Genomic DNA, 20,528 nt, shown 5'->3' on the forward strand with positions numbered 1-20,528 from the left:
AAGAGTTCTCATCCAAACTCTTGGCAGCTTCTAGGGCTACTTCGATGTTGCCACAAAGTCAACTAGACTTTGAACCTAATTACTCATTTCATAAGGTCGTATGTAGTGTGTCACCTCATGATTCCCTCCGTCTTACACCACTAAGGTTTGAACCTTATTATGCTACATATAAGGTCGTGTTTGGTGCATTACCTGATGGTTCCCAGTCTGTAAGGCAGCCTCAGCAAGCTTGTCTCACGAAGATTTCTCATCCAAACTCTTGGCTGTTTCTAAGGCTACTTCGGTATTGCCACAAAACCAACTAGACTTTGAACCTAATTACTCATTTCATAAGGTCGTATGTAGTGTGTCACCTCATGATTCCCTCCGTCTTACCCCACCAAGGTTTGAACCTTATTATGCTACATATAAGGTCGTGTTTGGTGCATTACCTGATGGTTCCCAGTCTGTAAGGCAGCCTCAGCAAGCTTGTCCCACGATGATTTCTCATCCAAACTCTTGGCTGTTTCTAAGGCTACTTCGGTATTGCCACAAAACCAACTAGACTTTGAACCTAATTACTCACTTCATAAGGTCGTATTTAGTGTGTCACTTCATGATTCCCTCCGTCTTACGCCACTAAGGTTTGAATCTTATTTTGCTACATATAAGGTCGTATTTAGTACATTACCTGATGGTTCCCAGTCTGCAAGGCAGCCTCAGCAAGCTTGTCCCATGAAGAGTTCTCATCCAAACTCTTGGCTGCTTCTAGGGCTACTTCGATGTTTCCGCACTGCAGAGCCAGGGACAAGCGAGTCCGGGCGTCCTTCACGAAGTGGAGTGCCACTTCGGGGTAACCTAGAAAATACATTGTGTTGTTAGTTTATGTTCATAAATATAGGACAGAGTTCAGTTAATTTATTTCGTTCAGGTTACATGAGAGATGGTAGATACATAATAGTACATTATTGTCGAGGTTCGGAAGTAGCTACTTGCTGGCTGAGGATTCGTTTTAAACGGACGACCTTGGGAGTCCGTTTAATTGAATCCGAAGCCAGCAAGTAGCCTTCCAGCCGAGTCATATATAGTGCTTTTCTCAAAAACGGTGCAAGAAATAGAAATATTTTACAGAAGCAACGTTCTAATTTTCACAGAAAAAAGTAAAACCATTAAAAAGATTTACTTTGCCGCCTTCAAAAAAATTGAAGTGAATTTTTCTGCTGAAAATACGCCAACCTATTTGAGACACCTAAATAGTCGCGGTACCAACATTATAATAATAAGTACTGATCATCTGTTTGGCTGTTTAATTGACCTATGCCTTCATTTGATATGGCCATTTCAACTCGATAAATAATGGAATTTGTATGCAACATTGCAGTCCCGAAATCGAGACTGCAATGTTTTTATCTTTTTAATTTTTTGACTGCCCATAAACTACGTACTTCGCGACCTATTTTTTAACCGGCAACGTCGACTTTGCCGTCCATTTTTGAGAAAATATAAATTGTCTCGTGCGGTTATCAAATAAATGCATGGTTATGTCTAAACCTACCTACCTGAAAACTAGTCAGTCGGAATGGACAGGTTAATAAATTACAGCCTAATTTGAACAGTTTTTAACTTAATAGGGTGAATCAACTTTTTCTTGTCACTCGTTGCCATGGTTACGTTCTCCTGGGTCACTCTTTAAAACCTGTTTTTTAGGCATTTAAATTCACCAAACAAGCTTTTTTGTGATACTTATAAACCCTTTCCATTGAGGATCGTCTACCAAGCGTGTCAGAAGAAGGTGGTGTACAATGTCTTCTAACAAACTATGCTACTATTGTCTCTTGGCTGACCGGACAGAATAACAACAAGAAATAGTTGATCCTCCCAATAATGGAATTATTATTCAGCAATCAATTTGGACTCTTATCATTTCAATTAATCGGAATTGGTTTATGTATGTTCCTCGATTTCTCGAAGGTGCCTAGACCAATTTAGAAAAGTCTTTTTTACTGTATTTCGTATTTGGTCCTATAATCAGAATCTGGTAAACTGGTCACTCACGTACATCTGTGTCTCACGCATAGACTATTAGGAATCCTCTAGACGGAGTTTAGAGCAATTATTTCATGAAACCGATGCTGCCAAAAATACGGGGGTGCGGGGGGACGAGGTGAGCGAGTCCCGTGCCGTGATTGGTCCGTTCAAAGACACGGACGTCACACAAAGACACTTTGACTCGAAGATGGAGTAAAACTACCGTATATTTGTGGCACAGGGGGTAGCGCTACTATGCTCAGTCTGGAGGATGTCTTGTCTGTGGTCTCACGGAAGTATTGTCATTAAAAGTACCTTTCTCCTGTAGGTATGCGATGATGCTCTGCCCCACAAGCTTGGCGGTGCGCACCATGTGCAACACCTGGTCGTACTGGCGCGTCACCAGCGCCAACTTGAACCTGGAATAGTTTAATAATTAATAACTTAACCTTACAAGTTTATTTATGTATTACACAAAAAAAAAACCGGCCAAGTGCGAGTCGGACTCGCGCACGGAGGGTTCCGCACCATCAACAAAAAATAGAGCAAAACAAGCAAAAAAAACGGTCACCCATCCAAGTACTGACCCCGCCCGACGTTGCTTAACTTCGGTCAAAAATCACGTTTGTTGTATGGGAGCCCCACTTAAATCTTTATTTTATTCTGTTTTTAGTATTTGTTGTTATAGCGGCAACAGAAATACATCATCTGTGAAAATTTCAACTGTCTAGCTATGATGGTTCGTGAGATACAGCCTGGTGACAGACGGACGGACGGACGGACAGCGGAGTCTTAGTAATAGGGTCCCGTTTTTATCCTTTGGGTACGGAACCCTAACTAAGCTTAGAAAAGGCGGACTTAATGCCAAAATACATTCTCTCTCTATCAGTAAAAATTTACTTAGGTCTGAACTGCTTTGCTTTCCCACAAATGATCTATCTATGTAATACCTTTAAACGAGCAATTCTTGTATATTTATTTATTTATATGTATATATATTTGGGGGATCTCGGGAACGGCTCTAACGATTTCGATGAAATTTGCTATGTGGGGGTTTTCGGGGGCGAAAAATCGACTTACCTAGATTTTTACCTGTGGGAAAACGCGCAGTTTTGAGTTTTTATATGTTTTCCGAGCAAAGCTCGGTCTCCCAGATATTTACGTCTTAAATAAATCATGGCAAATTTATGACGGGAAGGCAAAATTTATGTTTTTTGTAAATGTTGTAAATAAATGTGGATATATTTTAGTCGAATTTAAACTGTTGTGAGACATGCTAACATTGAATAATTTTACGGTTTAGACTCACTTGTTTTAAGTCACTCGCGCGACATGCCGCATGCGCAGTACGCGATACACGGCCGTCGTGAACGCTGCTCGCACTGTTAGTGCTTGAGAAAGGAGACCTAGGCTCTCCGAAACATGTCGCGCGAGTGACTTAAAACAAGTGAGTCTAAACCGTAAAATTATTCAACGATATATTTTAGCTCTTCACACTGACCTGTACTCGGTAGGGTCGATGTTGAGCACCTTGGGTCTGGCCTCGCGGTCGAGGCACACCACTCTAGCCCCGGACTCTGAAGCTAGCACCTTCACGGCGTACACTGGCACGTCCAGGGTGCGAATTATGCCATAGTCACTGTAACAGAAATTATTACAATCAAATATCTTTCTAAATAGGGTATTTCACTACTATAGTTCGTTTTTTTAGCATTAGATAAAGACTACTCTTGACGTATATTTTAATGGGGTTGGCAACTGTCAAAAGTTTGCATAGATGGCGCCATCATACCTTGCCCCTTTTTCTATGAGATTTGGCTTAAAAAACTGGCATCCAGGAGATTAAAAAAATAGAAATTTGACACAATTCTAGGGATTGACTGGGCAAGCTATGATGGCGCCATCTGCTAAATACTTCGACAGGCCAATCCCATTTAAAAACGGTTTTTAAAAACAGTAACAATTACTTATGAAAGCAAAAGAATGTGAATATGATTCATAGTTGTTACATATTTACCGTGACTTATTTTTCAAGTCTTTTCGAATAAGACACATCAAGATTGTTTACCTTTTTTCTAATGCTAAAAAAACGAACTATAGTCTTCTTCCTCGCGTTGTCCCGGCATTTTGCCACGGCTCATGGGAGCCTGGGGTCCGCTTGGCAACTAATCCCAGTAATTGGCGTGGGCACTAGTTTTACGAAAGCGACTGCCATCTGACCTTCCAACCCAGAGGGTAAACTAGGCCCGTATCGGGATTAGTCCGGTTTCCTCACGATGTTTTCCTTCACCGAAAAGCAACTGGTAAATATCAAATGATATTTCGTAAAAAAACGAACTATAGTCAACATATTTAATTCCGGCTGTGGAGTGCTGTCATCGAAGGCTCCAGACTTGACTCTAGCCCCTTCTGTCACGGAACAGTTGTTCCAGGAGTGTATGAACTCACCCATCTCTGCAGCAGTACTTGATATGGTTGGCAGTGGTGTATATGAAGACCGGCTGTGGAGTGCTGTCATCGAAGGCTCCGGACTTGACTCTAGCCCCTTTCGTCACGGAACAGAGCTGTTCCAGGAGTGTATAAACTCACCCGTCTCTACAGCAGTACTTGATATGGTTGGCAGTGGTGTATATGAACACCGGCTGCGGAGTGCTGTCATCGAAGGCTCCGGACTTGACTCTAGCCCCTTCTGTCACGGAACAGTTGGTCCAGCAGTATAAACTCACCCGTCTCTGCAGCAGTACTTGATATGGTTGGCAGTGGTGTATATGAAGACCGGCTGTGGAGTGCTGTCATCGAAGGCTCCGGACTTGACTCTAGCCCCTTTCGTCATGGAACGGAGCTGTTCCAGGAGTGTATAAACTCACCCGTCTCTACAGCAGTACTTGATATGGTTGGCAGTGGTGTATATAAACACCGGCTGAGGAGTGCTGTCATCGAAGGCTCCGGACTTGACTCTAGCCCCTTTCGTCACGGAACAGAGCTGTTCCAGGAGTGTATAAACTCACCCGTCTCTACAGCAGTACTTGATATGGTTGGCAGTGGTGTATATAAACACCGGCTGAGGAGTGCTGTCATCGAAGGCTCCGGACTTGACTCTAGCCCCTTTCGTCACGGAACAGAGCTGTTCCAGGAGTGTATAAACTCACCCGTCTCTACAGCAGTACTTGATATGGTTGGCAGTGGTGTATATGAAGACCGGCTGCGGAGTGCTGTCATCGCAAGCTCCGGACTTGACTCTAGCCCCTTCTGTCACGGAACAGTTGATCCAGCAGTATAAACTCACCCGTCTCTGCAGCAGTACTTGATATGGTTGGCAGTGGTGTATATGAAGACCGGCTGTGGAGTGCTGTCATCGAAGGCTCCGGACTTGACTCTAGCCCCTTTCGTCACGGAACAGAGCTGTTCCAGGAGTGTATAAACTCACCCGTCTCTACAGCAGTACTTGATATGGTTGGCAGTGGTGTATATGAACACCGGCTGCGGAGTGCTGTCATCGAAGGCTCCGGACTTGACTCTAGCCCCTTCTGTCACGGAACAGTTGGTCCAGCAGTATAAACTCACCCGTCTCTGCAGCAGTACTTGATATGGTTGGCAGTGGTGTATATGAAGACCGGCTGTGGAGTGCTGTCATCGAAGGCTCCGGACTTGACTCTAGCCCCTTTCGTCATGGAACGGAGCTGTTCCAGGAGTGTATAAACTCACCCGTCTCTACAGCAGTACTTGATATGGTTGGCAGTGGTGTATATAAACACCGGCTGAGGAGTGCTGTCATCGAAGGCTCCGGACTTGACTCTAGCCCCTTTCGTCACGGAACAGAGCTGTTCCAGGAGTGTATAAACTCACCCGTCTCTACAGCAGTACTTGATATGGTTGGCAGTGGTGTATATAAACACCGGCTGAGGAGTGCTGTCATCGAAGGCTCCGGACTTGACTCTAGCCCCTTTCGTCACGGAACAGAGCTGTTCCAGGAGTGTATAAACTCACCCGTCTCTACAGCAGTACTTGATATGGTTGGCAGTGGTGTATATGAAGACCGGCTGCGGAGTGCTGTCATCGCAGGCTCCGGACTTGACTCTAGCCCCTTCTGTCACGGAACAGTTGATCCAGCAGTATAAACTCACCCGTCTCTGCAGCAGTACTTGATATGGTTGGCAGTGGTGTATATGAAGACCGGCTGTGGAGTGCTGTCATCGAAGGCTCCGGACTTGACTCTAGCCCCTTCTGTCATGGAACAGTTGGTCCAGCAGTATAAACTCACCCGTCTCTACAGCAGTACTTGATATGGTTGGCAGTGGTGTATATGAAGACCGGCTGTGGAGTGCTGTCATCGAAGGCTCCGGACTTGACTCTAGCCCCTTCTGTCATGGAACAGTTGGTCCAGCAGTATAAACTCACCCGTCTCTGCAGCAGTACTTGATATGGTTGGCAGTGGTGTATATGAAGACCGGCTGTGGAGTGCTGTCATCGAAGGCTCCGGACTTGACTCTAGCCCCTTCAGTCACGGAACAGAGCTGTTCCAGCTTCCTGGTGCAGATGGTGACCGTGTGCTTGCCCAGTAAGGCCACGAGGGACATGTCGGCATTCCAGACGGCATAGCGGCATTTGGAGACTTTCACCTGGAATAAGTTTTCACCAGGAACAAGCTTTTATCGCTGACTGTACTTTTCTAACGACAGACAACTAATACTCATCGAGACAATTCTAAAAACCCCTAACACAATTAGGTTGCGTTGTTTCATCAAAGTTCCTATGGCCACCTCCTGTCTCCATCATCAGATCAGCTATATGTCATAATAATATTGCATTGTCATTCGATTTATACATGCATGCAAAATTTCAGCTCAATCGGAAACTGGGAAGTGGATCAAATTTAACTTGCAAGATTTCTTGTAATAATAAAAGCTTGTAAAATGGAAAAGGTGCAGTCAATCCGGGTGCAACTTCCACAATCCATCACAATCTGAGGGTCTACCGCAAACGAGAGAGTCGAAATTTTATTATCTAACCACTCTATCACTCTTGCATAAGCTAATAAATGCTATATGCTATGTATGCTTGTTGTTATGTATGTGTGTGTGAGCGCACCACCCCGCTTCCTTTAAACGTGCAATAAAGCAGTGTGTCTATAGCCATTGGTTGTTTCACTCGTGCGTTTCCCAAATACAACATTGGCGGCGATCTACCTACGCGATAATAAAAATGTCCAGCAGTGCGCATTTCGGAATTTTGCCTACGTTTGATCACCATTCGCAGACCTGGAAAACGTTTAAATCACGCTTATTGCAATGGTTTGTGGCAAATAAAATAAATGCGACGTCGGACGCAGGAGGCGAACAAAGGCGAGCGATATTACTTAGCACACTCATTGACGGTACTTACAAACTCGCAGCGGATTTAGCGTTGCCGAAGAAAATAGAAGAAGTGCCATACGAAGATGTATTAAAGTTGTTGGAAGACCACTTTGTTCCAAAGGTGTTTGGTTTTAGTGAACGGTACAAATTTTATTCAGCCGTTCAGCAAAACGGAGAGACGCATACCCAATGGGCGGCAAGGCTACGTGGTTTGTCAGCGGATTGCAACTTCACAAACGTAGAGGAAGTTCTTCGCGACAGATTTATGATGGGCATGCTGCCGGGACGGGAGCGGGACAAGGTTTTCACGCAGGACCTCAAGGAGCTGACGCTTACTAAGGCGGTGGAGTTGGCTAACGCAGTGCGCTGCGCGCGGGAGGTGTCGGCGGGTGCGGGACAAACGGCCTCGACGAGCGACCAGCTGTTCAAGATCACCAGCGATACCAAGGATTCGGCCCGTGAAAAATGTGCGGTGTGCGGTTATTCAAACCATAAGACGGCCGAATGTCGTTTTTCTAATTATCGATGCAAGAAATGCCGCGGTAAAGGCCATTTAAAAAAAATGTGCAAAACAGTAAAGTGCATAATGGCGAATGACGTGAGCGAGGGAGACGACGGTAAGTTGTTTAATATTCGATCTATAAAGGGTGAACCCATGTTAGAATGGGTTACCGTACAAGGCGTGCCGTTACAGTTTGAAATTGATAGTGGGGCAGCGGTCACGGCGATGTCACCGAAGCTATTCAACAAGCATTTCTCTAAAGTGACGGTTTGCGCGCCTAAGAAAAATCTGGAGTCATATAACGGCGGTAACCTGGCCTGCATAGGTATGGCGCCAATGTCCATAGAATACGCGGGGCGCACACAGCTGATTGATGTTTACATTATTCGCAATGGTGGCCCGCCGATTTTAGGTCGAGATTTCATTTCGTCATTTAACTTAGAAATGACAACACCAGTTAATTACTGTACGCAAAAACAGGATAAACTAGAAATATTGCAAGGTAATTATCCGGCAGTGTTTTCAGATGATTTAGGCCTATTTAATAAGTACAAAGTAGGGTTGCAGCTTAAACCTGACGCGAAACCGGTTTTTTTCAAGGCGCGACCGTTAGCATTTGCTTTAAAAGGAAAAGTGGACAAAGAAATAGACCACTTAGTAAGTCTAGGGGTGTTAAAGCCTGTTGAGTATTCGGAATACGCATCTCCAATAGTTCCGGTGTTGAAAAATAATGGCACCATGCGTATTTGTGCAGATTACTCGGTCAGCATTAATAAGCAGCTGTGTGTCGAACAATATCCGTTACCCACAATTAAAGAGTTGTTTGCTAAATTACACGGAGGACAAACGTTCTCAAAGCTAGACTTATCTTCCGCGTACACTCAGCTTGAGTTAAAGCCGGAGTCACAGCATCTCACCTGCATAAATACGCATCGTGGGTTATTCTTCTACACACGCTTGGTTTTTGGGTTGGCTAGTGCCCCGGCTATATTTCAGCGCGCGATTGATAATTTACTTAGTGGTATGGAAGGTGTACTGTGTTTACTTGACGATATATTAATAACCGGTAAAGATGACACTGAACATTTGCAAAGATTAAACGCAGTTTTAAAAAGGTTGGAAAACGCAGGGTTAACTTTGCAAAAAGAAAAATGCGTATTTTTTCAGGAGAAAGTGCAATACTTAGGCTATATCATTGATAAAAACGGGCTTCACAAATCACCTGACAAAGTGAAAGCGATCCTGGAAGCGCCTGTACCGACCAATGTAAATAAATTACAATCATTTTTAGGTTTAGTTAATTACTACCGTAATTTTGTGCAAGGGGCATCCATGATACTTTCACCATTGTATGATTTGTTGAAGAAAGGAGTCAAGTGGTGTTGGAGAGAGGAGCATGACCGATCATTTGAAAAAATAAAAAAAAGTTTGGCCTCGGATCAAGTTTTAGCCCATTTTGACCCAAATGCTAATCTAGTTTTGACCGTTGACGCATCACCTTACGGCCTTGGTGCCATTTTGAGTCAAATACAGCCAGATAACAGTGAAAGGCCTATTTCATTCGCTTCACGTACTCTCAACGCGGCAGAAAAAAATTATTCGCAACTTCAAAAAGAAGCCACGGCAATCGTGTTCGCAGTTAAACGCTACCATCAATATTTATTCGGGAGGTCGGTGCCCTTTACTTTACGAACCGATCATAAACCTCTAATCTCAATTTTCGGGCCTTATAAGGGCATTCCCGAAGTTACGGCTAATCGGTTGCAAAGGTATGCCATTTTTTTAAGCGCATATAATTATAAAATTGAATATATCCGGAGTGCCATGAATAGTGCAGATTATCTGTCTCGAGCTTGTTTACCTGACGACGGCGATAACAGCGAAGGGCCACAGCGGGGGCGCGCGCGCGGGGAGGGACAAAACCCGTTATTACCAGATGATCGCGCGTCATATATCAATTTTGTTATCGAAGGATGCTTACCGTTAACTACGGACGAGTTGCGTAATCAAACAAAGATTGACCCAGATTTAAGTAAGGTGATAGGTTACGTTTGTAAAGGCTGGCCTAGGAAAATTAATGACGATAAGTTAAAACCGTATTTCCAATGTAGATTGCAGTTATCTTATGAAAACGGCTGTTTGATGAGAGGCCATAAGGTCGTGATTCCGGCGACTTTGCAGTCACGCGCGTTATCAGAGTTACATAATTCTCACTTAGGAATAGTAAAAACCAAAGCGGAGGCTCGGTCCAAATTTTGGTTTCCTAAGATCGACGAAAAGATTGAACAAATGATAGGTTCTTGTGAAACTTGTATTAAGTTAAGGCCCGCTCCCAGTCGCGCACCTTTAGCTCCTTGGAAATTCCCTACGGATCCTTTTACGAGGATTCATTTAGATTTTTTGGGCCCAATTAACGGCAACACCTACTTAGTGATCGTAGATGCTCATAGTAAATGGGTTGAGGTCTATAATATGAAAAACGGTACTAACACGTCGGCCGTGTGCGAAAAGTTGTACGAGTTTATGGCTAGGTTTGGGTTACCGCAAGTGATAGGTAGTGACAACGGGTGCGCATTTACGTCACAAGAGTTTAAGGAATTTTGTTTGTTGAACGGCATAACACCGGTGACGTCGCCGGCGTACCACCCTGCTAGCAATGGGCAGGCGGAAAGCTCCGTGAAAATAGTCAAAAAGGGAATTAAAGCCTGTTTAATGAATAGTCGAAATATTAAAGATTGTAATAATAAGTTACAAAAATTTCTTTTTGACTACAGGAATTCAATACATTCCACGACGGGGCACTCGCCTGCCCAATTAGTTTTTGGCCGCAAACTTCGGACACGCCTTGATTTAATTAACCCTTCGACGGCGTCCTGCTCGCACACGTCATTGGATAATTATGTAAAAAATCAACAGTGTTTACAGAGTAAAGCGTATAGTGGTACAAATAAACAAGAATTTAATATAGGCGATAAAGTTTTATATAAAAAGAACTTTAATAATAATAAGTTTACATGGTGTAAGGGTATAATTATGGAAAAGTTGGGAAAAGTTGTATATTTAGTAAAAGATTGTGAACATTTAGATAAGTATAAAAAACATAAAGATCAATTAATGTTATACAAGGGGCAAGAGGACGGTTCATTTCTAGACGACATTTCTCTAGAAGATCTATTTTCATCAGAACAAAACCATTTATCGACGGGTACTACTACCGACAGCGAGGTGCAACATAGTGGGGGAGGAGAAGGCGGCCAAATAGCCGATGTAAGCCCTGAAGGCGCCGAGGTAACTGGTCCCTCGCCGCTGCCCGACGACGACCAGCAGGAACAGTTCGAGGACGCCGAGTCGGACGACATCGACACCCCAGTAGAAGGGCCAGGTGATCCAACTGTACCCAACCCGTCTACTACTGTCGGCCAGGACAGAGTCAAACGAAACCGTCCCAAAGTTAATTATAAACCCTATTTTAAGTAATCGTTGTATTTAGACTAGTTGTAAACTACGGGGAGGATTGTTATGTATGTGTGTGTGAGCGCACCACCCCGCTTCCTTTAAACGTGCAATAAAGCAGTGTGTCTATAGCCATTGGTTGTTTCACTCGTGCGTTTCCCAAATACAACACTTGTATTTGCTAAAGGTAGGGAGATGTTGTCGAACGGCATGCTGCATTCCACATGGAGTAGTATTCCTGGCCGTGTAGCCAACATGCCAATCGCTTACGCTCCGTAGCGATCGAAACGCAACTGTCACTGTCGCACTAATATGGAAGAGTGATAGAGACTCAAAGCGTTTCGTTGTCGAAGCGATAGCGACTGTCACCTTGGCTAGGCCGGCTGATTCGCCACACAACCTCCGAATTTCCGACTGCTAGAGCAAACCGCTTATTCGAGCGATAAAGAGGCAGATAGCTGAGTTTCGATTTCGCGTCTCCCGGTAGGTCCTTTGTAAACAAACCGCCTTGATGCATCAATGTCATATTTTATTGTCTGTGAAAACTTGTCGAAAAACAGTTTAAGGCACAGTATGTATGCGTAATTTATTCAATTTTTTCCTTTAATATAAAATTTGGAATATCGCTCGCAGACGTATCTGCTTGTTAAAAAAAATAGTTACAGTATGTATAAGTTAAGTTAGTTAAGTTACTCTATGGTTTACGATGGGTGCTATAGTTCGTTTTTTTTTGCATTAGAAAGAAGGTAAGCGATCTTGATATGTCTTTTAATAGAAAAACGCTTTTTTAAAACCAGTAACTATTACTTATGAAAGCAGAAGGATATAAATTATCGTATTAGATTCATAATTGTTACATATTTGCCGTGGCTAATTTTTAAAACGTGTTTTTCAATTAAAAGACACATCAAGATTGTTTACCTTATTTCTAATGCTATGCTAAAAAAAGCGGCCAAGTGCGAGTCGGACTCGCCCATGAAGGGTTCCGTATTTAGGGGATTTATGACGTATTAAAAAAAACTACTTACTAGATCTCGTTCAAACCAATTTTCGGTGGAAGTTGGCATGGTAACGTACATCATATATTTTTTTAGTTTTATCATTCTCTTATTTTAGAAATTACAGGGGGGGGGGATTTCACCACTTTGGAAGTGTCTCTCGCACAAACTATTCAGTTTAGAAAAAAATGATATTAGAAACCTCAATATCATTTTTGATGACCTATCCATAGATAGACACGTATGGGTTTGATGAAAAAAAATTTTTTGAGTTTGTGTTCTAAGTATGGGGAACCCCCAAAATTTATTGTTTTATTTTCTATTTTTCTGTGAAAATCTTAATTCGGTTCACAGAATACATCTACTTACCAAGTTTCAACAGTATAGTTCTTATAGTTTCGGAAAAAAGTGGCTGTGACATACACGGACGGACAGACATGACGAATCTATAAGGGTTCCGTTTTTTGCCATTTGGCTACGGAACCCTAAAAACGAACTGTATAGTGCTGCACTCTGGCGGCAGAACATTGCACTAACCCCCTATCGGGCTTACCGTAGCGATGGTCCGTTTCTGCTGAACGTCCAACAACTGAACGCAGTCTGGTTCGCGAAGTAGAAGCATGCCCGTGCCAGCGTACATGATTTCTTCGCAAGTTGGCGTGGAGATCTTTTTGGACACCTCGTTCTTCAGGTTCTTAATGACGAGCTGTAACAAATACATAGGCTTTAAATTATTATCTGAGTCGAAGGACCAATTACGTATTTAAAATGTAATTTTGTATTCCCACAAGTAATCCAGGAACTCCAGGAACTAAACTAATCTCACGTGTATTTTATTTTTATTTTTTTAGTTGACATAATAAATCTTGTTTATTGAAGTGAAAACTTCTTTAGCGGCGCTGTGCACTTTTTGAGGTGGGGAAAAAAATGTTAAACTCGCGACAGGTCACGTGACCGACAGATTCGTAAGACGGACACGTGACCTGATCGAAAAACTGTTACAATGTCATTGAGTTTTCACTTCTGCCGGCACTTTTTGTATTTGCCTTCCCCCCCCAACATGGTCTGTCGTGATTTTTTCGTGACCGTGACCCCTCTCCCTTGTGAACGTGATATTTCTAACACAGCGGTTCTCAATCTTTTTTTTGACGGAACCCTTTTGGAAAGCGAAATACTTGATGGAACCCTACAATAAAACAATAGGTTTTAGAAGTGTATTTTTTTTAGTAATAAGCATAATTCTAAATTCTTGCGGAACCCCTGGAGGGGTGTCGCGGAACCCTAGGGTTCCGCGGAACACACTTTGAGAATGGCTGTTCTAACAAATTGCACAGCCTCCGCAGCTGAAAAGCGGACGAGGCCAGTCACACCCCCCAAAAAGGGGTCTCGAACAACACTCATCATTCTAACCAACTAACAAATAGGGATGTTGACAATTTTTTGGAACTGGTTTCATTTTGTAGATAGACACGTAATAATTACAGAAAAAAATATTAAAAAAATATATTCATTAATTTTGAATAAAAAAACATGTATAATAAGTTTCGTGTTTAAATTTCGCGCCTAAACGCTCCAAACTGTCACGTGACCTTGATGACGTAACGGCGTTTTAAACAAACTGCTGTCAGCCTATTTTTTAATTTCTTTATATGGTAACTGACAAATTTTTTTTAAAGCCATAACACACTACCGCATCCGACAGCGACCTTCTTTCTCGCTCTAACTTATAGCTGCGTCCTCAACGCACCACCTTACACACTCGATTCGTGCGCCGCACCGCACCAAGATCGCGTTTCGGTACGATAATCTGTAGACACTTAGGTAGGTTTTATAACTTGTCTTTGGTGATTCCACTGTGATTACGTCACGCGCTCCGATTGGCGTTTGCAGTCACGTGATACTGGGCATTATTTTAAATACTTTTGATTATTTTTAATTAATTTATTACGCATATTTACACTTGCAAAATATGATTTTCCGCATTCTAATATTCCCTGCTATGGTAAAAACATAACATGTTATATATTCGCGATTCATGTCAACATCCCTATTGTGTCAGTATTGACCAGGGATGTTGCGAATATCCGCATCCGCAACCGCGGAACTTCCACATTTTTTTCAACATCCGCATCCGCATCCGCATAAAATCGATGCGGATTTAATGCGAATGCGGATGTGGAACAGGTCGGTACAGGAACGTCTTAGCATCGGCGTAAGTGCTAGACTGCTAGGTAATTTAGTCATTAACCAAAAAACCCTATTAGAAATGAGCAGTTAGAAAAAGCGTGAGTGGGACTTAATGTAACGGAACCCTTGGAACGCGAGTCCCACTCGCACTTGGCCGGGTTTTTGAAAAAAAAAATTACTAAAATGTAATATTTGACGTTTTTTATGGTACTATCTTGACATCCGCATCCGCATCCGCGGATGTGAGCCTTTAAAAATCCGCATCCGCATCCGCATCCGCGGATGTCAAAAAATCGGCATCCGCAACATCCCTGGTATTGACTCCTAAGCCCTGCCCTAAGCTTCTAACCTGGTGGTTCTTGTCCAGCGCGGCGAAGCGGTTCCTGGCGACCCAGACGGCGTGCGCGGCGGGCGCCCGCAGCGGCTCGGCCGTGTCGCCGCCCTCGCGCCCGGCGTACAGCTCGTACGAGCTGCTCTCGCCCACACGCCAGTTCACGAGCACGCACAACTCCGCGTGGTTTAGCGCAGGGATGTTGCGGATGGAGATTGTTTTTTTTTTGACATCCGCGGGAGCGGATATTTAAAGGCTCACACCAAGATTAGGTACTTAGAAAACGTCAAATATTACATTTTTAGTATTTTTTTTTTTTTTTTTAAAAACGACACGTTTAGTATTTGAGCAAGAATATAACAATTGACCCCTAAGCCCTGCCCTAAGCTTCTAACCTGGTGGTTCTTGTCCAGGGCGGCGAAGCGGTTCCTGGCGACCCAGACGGCGTGCGCGGCGGGCGCCCGCAGCGGCTCGGCCGTGTCGCCGCCCTCGCGCCCGGCGTACAGCTCGTACGAGCTGCTCTCGCCGACCCGCCAGTTCACGAGCACGCACCACTCCGCGTGGTTTAGCGACATGCTGGAAGATTTGAAAAATGATAAAAAAACCGGCCAAGTGCGAGTCGGACTCGCGCACGGAGGGTTCCGCACCATCAACAAAAAATAGAGCAAAACAAGCAAAAAAACGGTCACCCATCCAAGTACTGACCCCGCCCGACGTTGCTTAACTTCGGTCAAAAATCACGTTTGTTGTATGGGAGCCCCACTTAAATCTTTTTCTACGCCCGTACCTTTATTTGTCATTTAAAAGGTCTTACACACACCTTTAAACCCCTATGTTATAGTTGTCAAGACAAGTCTTTAGTATATTCCCCAAAAAAGTATTTGTGCATACACGCAGTATCTTTTTGGTAGTTTTACGATACTTCGTGTAATCACCACTTAAAAAATATTGTATGAAATACATTGTTGCCAACCTAATTTTAATTGTCATCTCTGACAGATGAGTACTAAGTGCATTGCTGCCAATTTACAAAATATTCATTAGATTCTATAGTAGAAACAATAAAATTGCTTCAGAAGTCAGAAACGTGCATGTGACACCCGTAATATAGCAAGATCCATAGACTACGAACACCGCTTAGCGTTGCTTGTTAGTCTCCATAGGCTACTGTGGCCAAAATCGAGAAAAAAAACTACCCAAAATTGTAATTTAACTAAGAGCAAGTACCAGGGCCTCATGAGTTACAAGGAGGTGTCGCTGACCAACCGGCCGTGGGGCGCGGGGCGCGGTGGCCGGGTTTGGTTTATTTACCTACATATACGAGGGGTGTTCAAAATATTCTTGGTATGAGAATGAAAACAAACAAGTACGAAAAGTTTGATATTTTTATTTTTTAATATACTCCCCCCCTATGTTCATACACTTAAAAGATCGATCAATTATTTTTTTTAATCCCTCGTAAAAATATTTTTTATCTTTCGTGTAAAAATGCTCCTCCACTGCCGCCTTCAATGCTTCATCGTCAGGAAATTTATTTCCACGCAGATCCTTTTTAAGATTGGGGAGCAAAAAGAAGTCGCTGGGGGCTAAGTCCGGACTATACGGTGGGTGAGTAACAGTTTTACACCCACATTCAACAATAGCTGCCTTGGCAATATGAGCAGTATGGACGGGGGCGTTGTCATGCAGAAGCAGAATACCTTTGGTTAACTTTCCTCGCCTCTTTTCTTTAATTACATCCTTTAATTGACGTAGAATGTTAGCGTAGTACTGTCCTGTGATATTTACACCTTTTTCTTTATAATCGATTAGTAATACTCCTTCACAATCCCAAAATATCGTGGCCATGACCTTGCCAGCTGAAGGGATGACCTTGAACTTCTTGGGATGAGCTGAACCCTTAATGTGCCACTGCATGGACTCTTGTTTACTCTCTGGGTCATAATGATGAACCCAGGTTTCATCTCCAGTAACTATTCTTTGCAGCACCTCATCAGGATTTTCACCGCACAGGTCAATAAAATCGGAACAACAAGCTACACGCATGTCTTTTTGAAGCCGAGTCAGCATTCGCGGAACCCATCTTGCACTTACTTTTGACATAGAGGTCGCGCACTGACAGTTGAGGCGAACGCACGTGCGTATAAGAGGCTGCTACTCTATCGGTGCCCCGCTACGTGCGGGGCTGCGTGAGGCAGCGCCAGGTCTATGTGCATCGCGTGTGCCGCGTATTTTTGCGGTTCTGTGCGAGATTTTTGTTAAAAGTGTAAGATGGAGGTCGATAAGGATTGTACAATGGGCGATAAGCCACCTATGAAAAGAATTGAGGTAAACAATGCCCCTATAAATGCCAAAAACGGACAAGACGTAGTGCAGTGCTACTATTGTGATATTTCATCTGAAGAATCAAACTTTTATGACTGGATTGGCGATCAGTCTATGTGCAAAAACCACAAATGTGTATGTGGACAAGTTAGTGCTGTGAAAATATTTATTCATAGTGAATTGGAAAGAACCTCGGACGGCTCCGTAGTATTGAAAACTAGGTATGTGCACTACCTTACTAATATAAATAAACTTAAACAAGGCAAGGGCCCTCTGTGTGAGTGCTCAGGTCCATTATTTGTGCAAGTAATTCCACAAAATGAATTCATTATTCGCGAGAGAATAACATGTACATATTGTAAAAAACTGAGCCGCGTCGAATTCAGATGCGACAGCATAAAACCTATGGCGAAAAATCTAGTCGAGGGACCATGGACATCATCAGCTAGAGTGAAAAATGCAAAACAGAAATTATCTGAAGAAAATCTGAAAAAATACAATGATTCTAGAGGTATTACTAAGACGGTAACCATGGAAACCAATATGACAACAAAGGATGTCATACTGCCTAACGATAGGATTGTGCACAAAAACAAAACGCAATCAAAGACTTATAAAAATACTGGATTGAGCACTGTACCGAAAACTAATTTAGAAACGAGTAACCCTTTCTCTATACTGCCGTTGACGGAAGATGAACACAATTACGAATTAGATGATACTGTCTCAGTAATGAGTGATAATGGAGCGGTCAAGCGACGCCGTGTTCGAAAACCTCGTATGTTACCTATGGCTGGCCCCGAAGCTAACTTACCTAAAGATGACCCGTGGTGTAACAATGTGCCTAGACTGCCTAGCGCAGCTCCACAGAAAATGACTGAGCCTCTTCAGACTACTGACAAGGAGAAAAACACGAAACGTTACCCTCCCTTTGTGTGTGAATATGAAGAATGGATCACTAATAAGAATGAGTGGAAATCAGCGAATGAAATGGCTCGAAGTACTAACTGTGAAATACGAGCAGACCCAAGGAGTAAGAAAATTACGTATTTTCCGAAAAACAGGGAGGCATATCAGGCAATAGACTCTAAGCTGCAGGAAAACCCAATTAAATATAATTATTACTCGCACGGCTGCAAGGACGATCGCCGCCCAGCAAAAAAACTTGTAGCGAAGGGCATTCATGCAGATGGCTATACAGAGGATGAGATCAAAGCAGATATTCTTACAAGGTACGGCCTTAAATTAGAAAGAGTGATTGTTATGAAAAATTCGACTTTAATTCTCATTTTTCCTGGGGAGACTGATATGAGGGTGGCTCGAGACATAAAGTATATCTTATGTCAACGGGCAACATTAGAAAAATATAAAGTTCGAGATACAGCGGTAACTCAGTGCAAAAGGTGCTGGCAATTTGGCCATGTACAATCTCACTGCCGTAGACCTCAACAACAAGAGTCTATAGAACAACATGAAAATGGAGAAGTTTGGCATGTTTGCTATAACTGTCACGAAATTGGGCATACAGCAAGACAAGCGAAATGCCCATTGTTTCAGCTAGAAGTCCAAAAACAAAAGAACAGGCGTCAGGCATTCGCTAAAAATATCCAACAGACGAAACAGCAACCACGTAAACGTGATTATGTTAACAATTCTAAGGTTACAAAGAATGGCGCTAGTTACGTATCAGTCGCAGCAGGAATAACAAACAACCCTGATACCATGAGTAAATCTGGCGAGAGGGAAGAAAGTAAAATCAATGCTTCATCTGATTTACTCTCCAAGGCTAAGGATCTCATGAAGAGTTTACAAGCAAAGGGATATCCCGCAGAAACGATTCTTGATTTTGTGTTGGAACTCATCAATGGATAAGTTGCCCAACGTGCTACGAAAAAGAAAACAGTGCTTAAGAATTGTGCACTGTAATATTCAAGGCATTCGAAACAAATATATTGAACTTAAACAGTTGGCGCTAAAACATGAACCGGATATTATAATATTAAATGAGTGTAAAATTGACTTCACTAAAAGCAAATATAATATACCGGGCTTCAATAAGATCTATGATGCCAGGGCAGCTCATCTTGTTACGGCTATGTATATAAAACAAGGTCTTCGCTGGAATCTTACTACGGTAATCCCAGGAGTGGAAGACGTAGACAGGTGTATAGAGGGTGTGGCCATTAGGTTGGAAACATTAAATGGTGGTATAATTATACGTGGTCTGTATAATCCACATCTACGCTTTAATCAAATCCGAGCAGATTGGGAAGCATTATTGGAAGATAACACTACTTCAATTAATGTTGGAGATTTGAATTTGAGGATACAGGAACTTGGACATACTCAAACACAGGCAGCTGGCAACTTAGTAAGACATGCCATTAACAATCGAGAGGCAAAGCTAGTGCATACCAACTTACCATCGCGTCCATGTCACCGAGGGGATGGAATACTCGATGTTGCACTAGTTACACAGGAGGCTATGGAATTAACTTATCGAACTAAACAACTTGATTCTATCTCATCGGATCATTATCCATGGCAATTAGAGGTAGACATAGAAACGTCCGAACATATCCAACTTAGACGTACCATGCGGAATATCACTGAATCTAAAGAGTCCCGAATCAAATTTCAAAACATTATTGAAGCTAATCTACCACTTCCAGAACCAAGTACTGATGCTGAAGCTGACTCATATGTCAATAAAATGGAAGACATACTGACTGGGGCATTAGATGAAATGGCACCTCTGCGAGAGTCAAGGCGGAGAGAAGAACTACCGATGAACATCCAGTACATGATACTACATCGCAACCGCTGTAAACTAAAAGCAAAAAATGCACCACCAGGCCATATTTTACGTCGTATATACAATACTGCTAAAAACATTCTGAAAAGAGCACTACAAGAATATCGAGAGCTTCAATGGAATACCGTCATTGAAAGCCCCGTTGATAACTTCTCTAAAATGTGGAAAATTCAACGTTCACTTAAAGCTAAGCCACAGCGTCTTCCTGATCTGCCAGGAATATTGACTGAAGAAGATACAGTTAACACGTTGGTCGATACAGCAGTTGTTAAGGAAGCGAATATAGATAACGATCACAAAAACTCTGAAATATTTACACCATACCAACCACTACCGCATACTGACGTGGAGGAGGTAGTACGAGCTCTTCGCCTCTTCAAAAACAAGAAAGCGCCAGGTCCTGATCAATTAAGGGCAGATGCATTGAAACTTGCTGGTCCAGCGTACCACAACGGCTTGGCATGCATTATAAACTATACTTTATACACGGGCTATTATCCAAAGAGATGGAAGTTAGGTGACTGTATTTTTCTGCATAAACCGGGTAAGTCCCATA

General features: G+C 42.9%; 3 protein-coding genes across 4 annotated transcripts in view; 2 read left to right on the forward strand and 1 right to left on the reverse strand.

The window, feature by feature from the left end:
- LOC134657447 (uncharacterized) overlaps positions 1-19,514 on the forward strand; it is a 264,724-nt gene extending 245,210 nt beyond the window's left edge. The window contains exon 2 of the mRNA XM_063513003.1: positions 16,940-19,514. Within this exon, the coding sequence (XP_063369073.1) occupies positions 17,104-19,029 (1,926 nt within the window). The 5' untranslated portion in view covers positions 16,940-17,103 and the 3' untranslated portion in view covers positions 19,030-19,514. The remainder of the gene's footprint in view (positions 1-16,939) is intronic.
- The window catches only part of LOC134657534 (coatomer subunit alpha), a 49,919-nt gene that overhangs the window by 16,342 nt on the left and 13,049 nt on the right, over positions 1-20,528 (reverse strand). Inside the window, exons 8-13 of the mRNA XM_063513110.1 lie at positions 15,228-15,408; positions 12,868-13,020; positions 6,406-6,626; positions 3,509-3,646; positions 2,323-2,426; positions 671-837 (exon numbers count right to left, since the gene is read on the reverse strand). Coding sequence (XP_063369180.1) covers positions 671-837; positions 2,323-2,426; positions 3,509-3,646; positions 6,406-6,626; positions 12,868-13,020; positions 15,228-15,408 — 964 coding nt within the window. The remainder of the gene's footprint in view (positions 1-670; positions 838-2,322; positions 2,427-3,508; positions 3,647-6,405; positions 6,627-12,867; positions 13,021-15,227; positions 15,409-20,528) is intronic.
- On the forward strand, positions 7,098-10,921 carry LOC134657612 (uncharacterized). Of its 2 annotated transcripts, none has more exons than XM_063513178.1 (2): positions 7,098-7,978; positions 10,789-10,919. In XM_063513178.1, exons 1-2 carry the CDS (start codon positions 7,210-7,212, stop codon positions 10,791-10,793), a joined length of 774 nt encoding a protein of 257 aa, XP_063369248.1. In that variant the 5' UTR covers positions 7,098-7,209; the 3' UTR covers positions 10,794-10,919. The 2 variants fall into 2 exon arrangements, with proteins under 2 accessions (XP_063369248.1, XP_063369247.1); XM_063513177.1 differs by having other exon boundaries at positions 7,120-7,978; positions 10,780-10,921.

This window comes from Cydia amplana, chromosome 20, assembly GCF_948474715.1.
Source record: "Cydia amplana chromosome 20, ilCydAmpl1.1, whole genome shotgun sequence".
NCBI lineage: Eukaryota > Metazoa > Arthropoda > Insecta > Lepidoptera > Tortricidae > Cydia > Cydia amplana.

Bases quoted from the DNA above. Each gene is read 5' to 3' on its own strand.
- LOC134657612 (XM_063513177.1), top strand. From the start codon at position 7,210: ATGTCCAGCAGTGCGCATTTCGGAATTTTGCCTACGTTTGATCACCAT.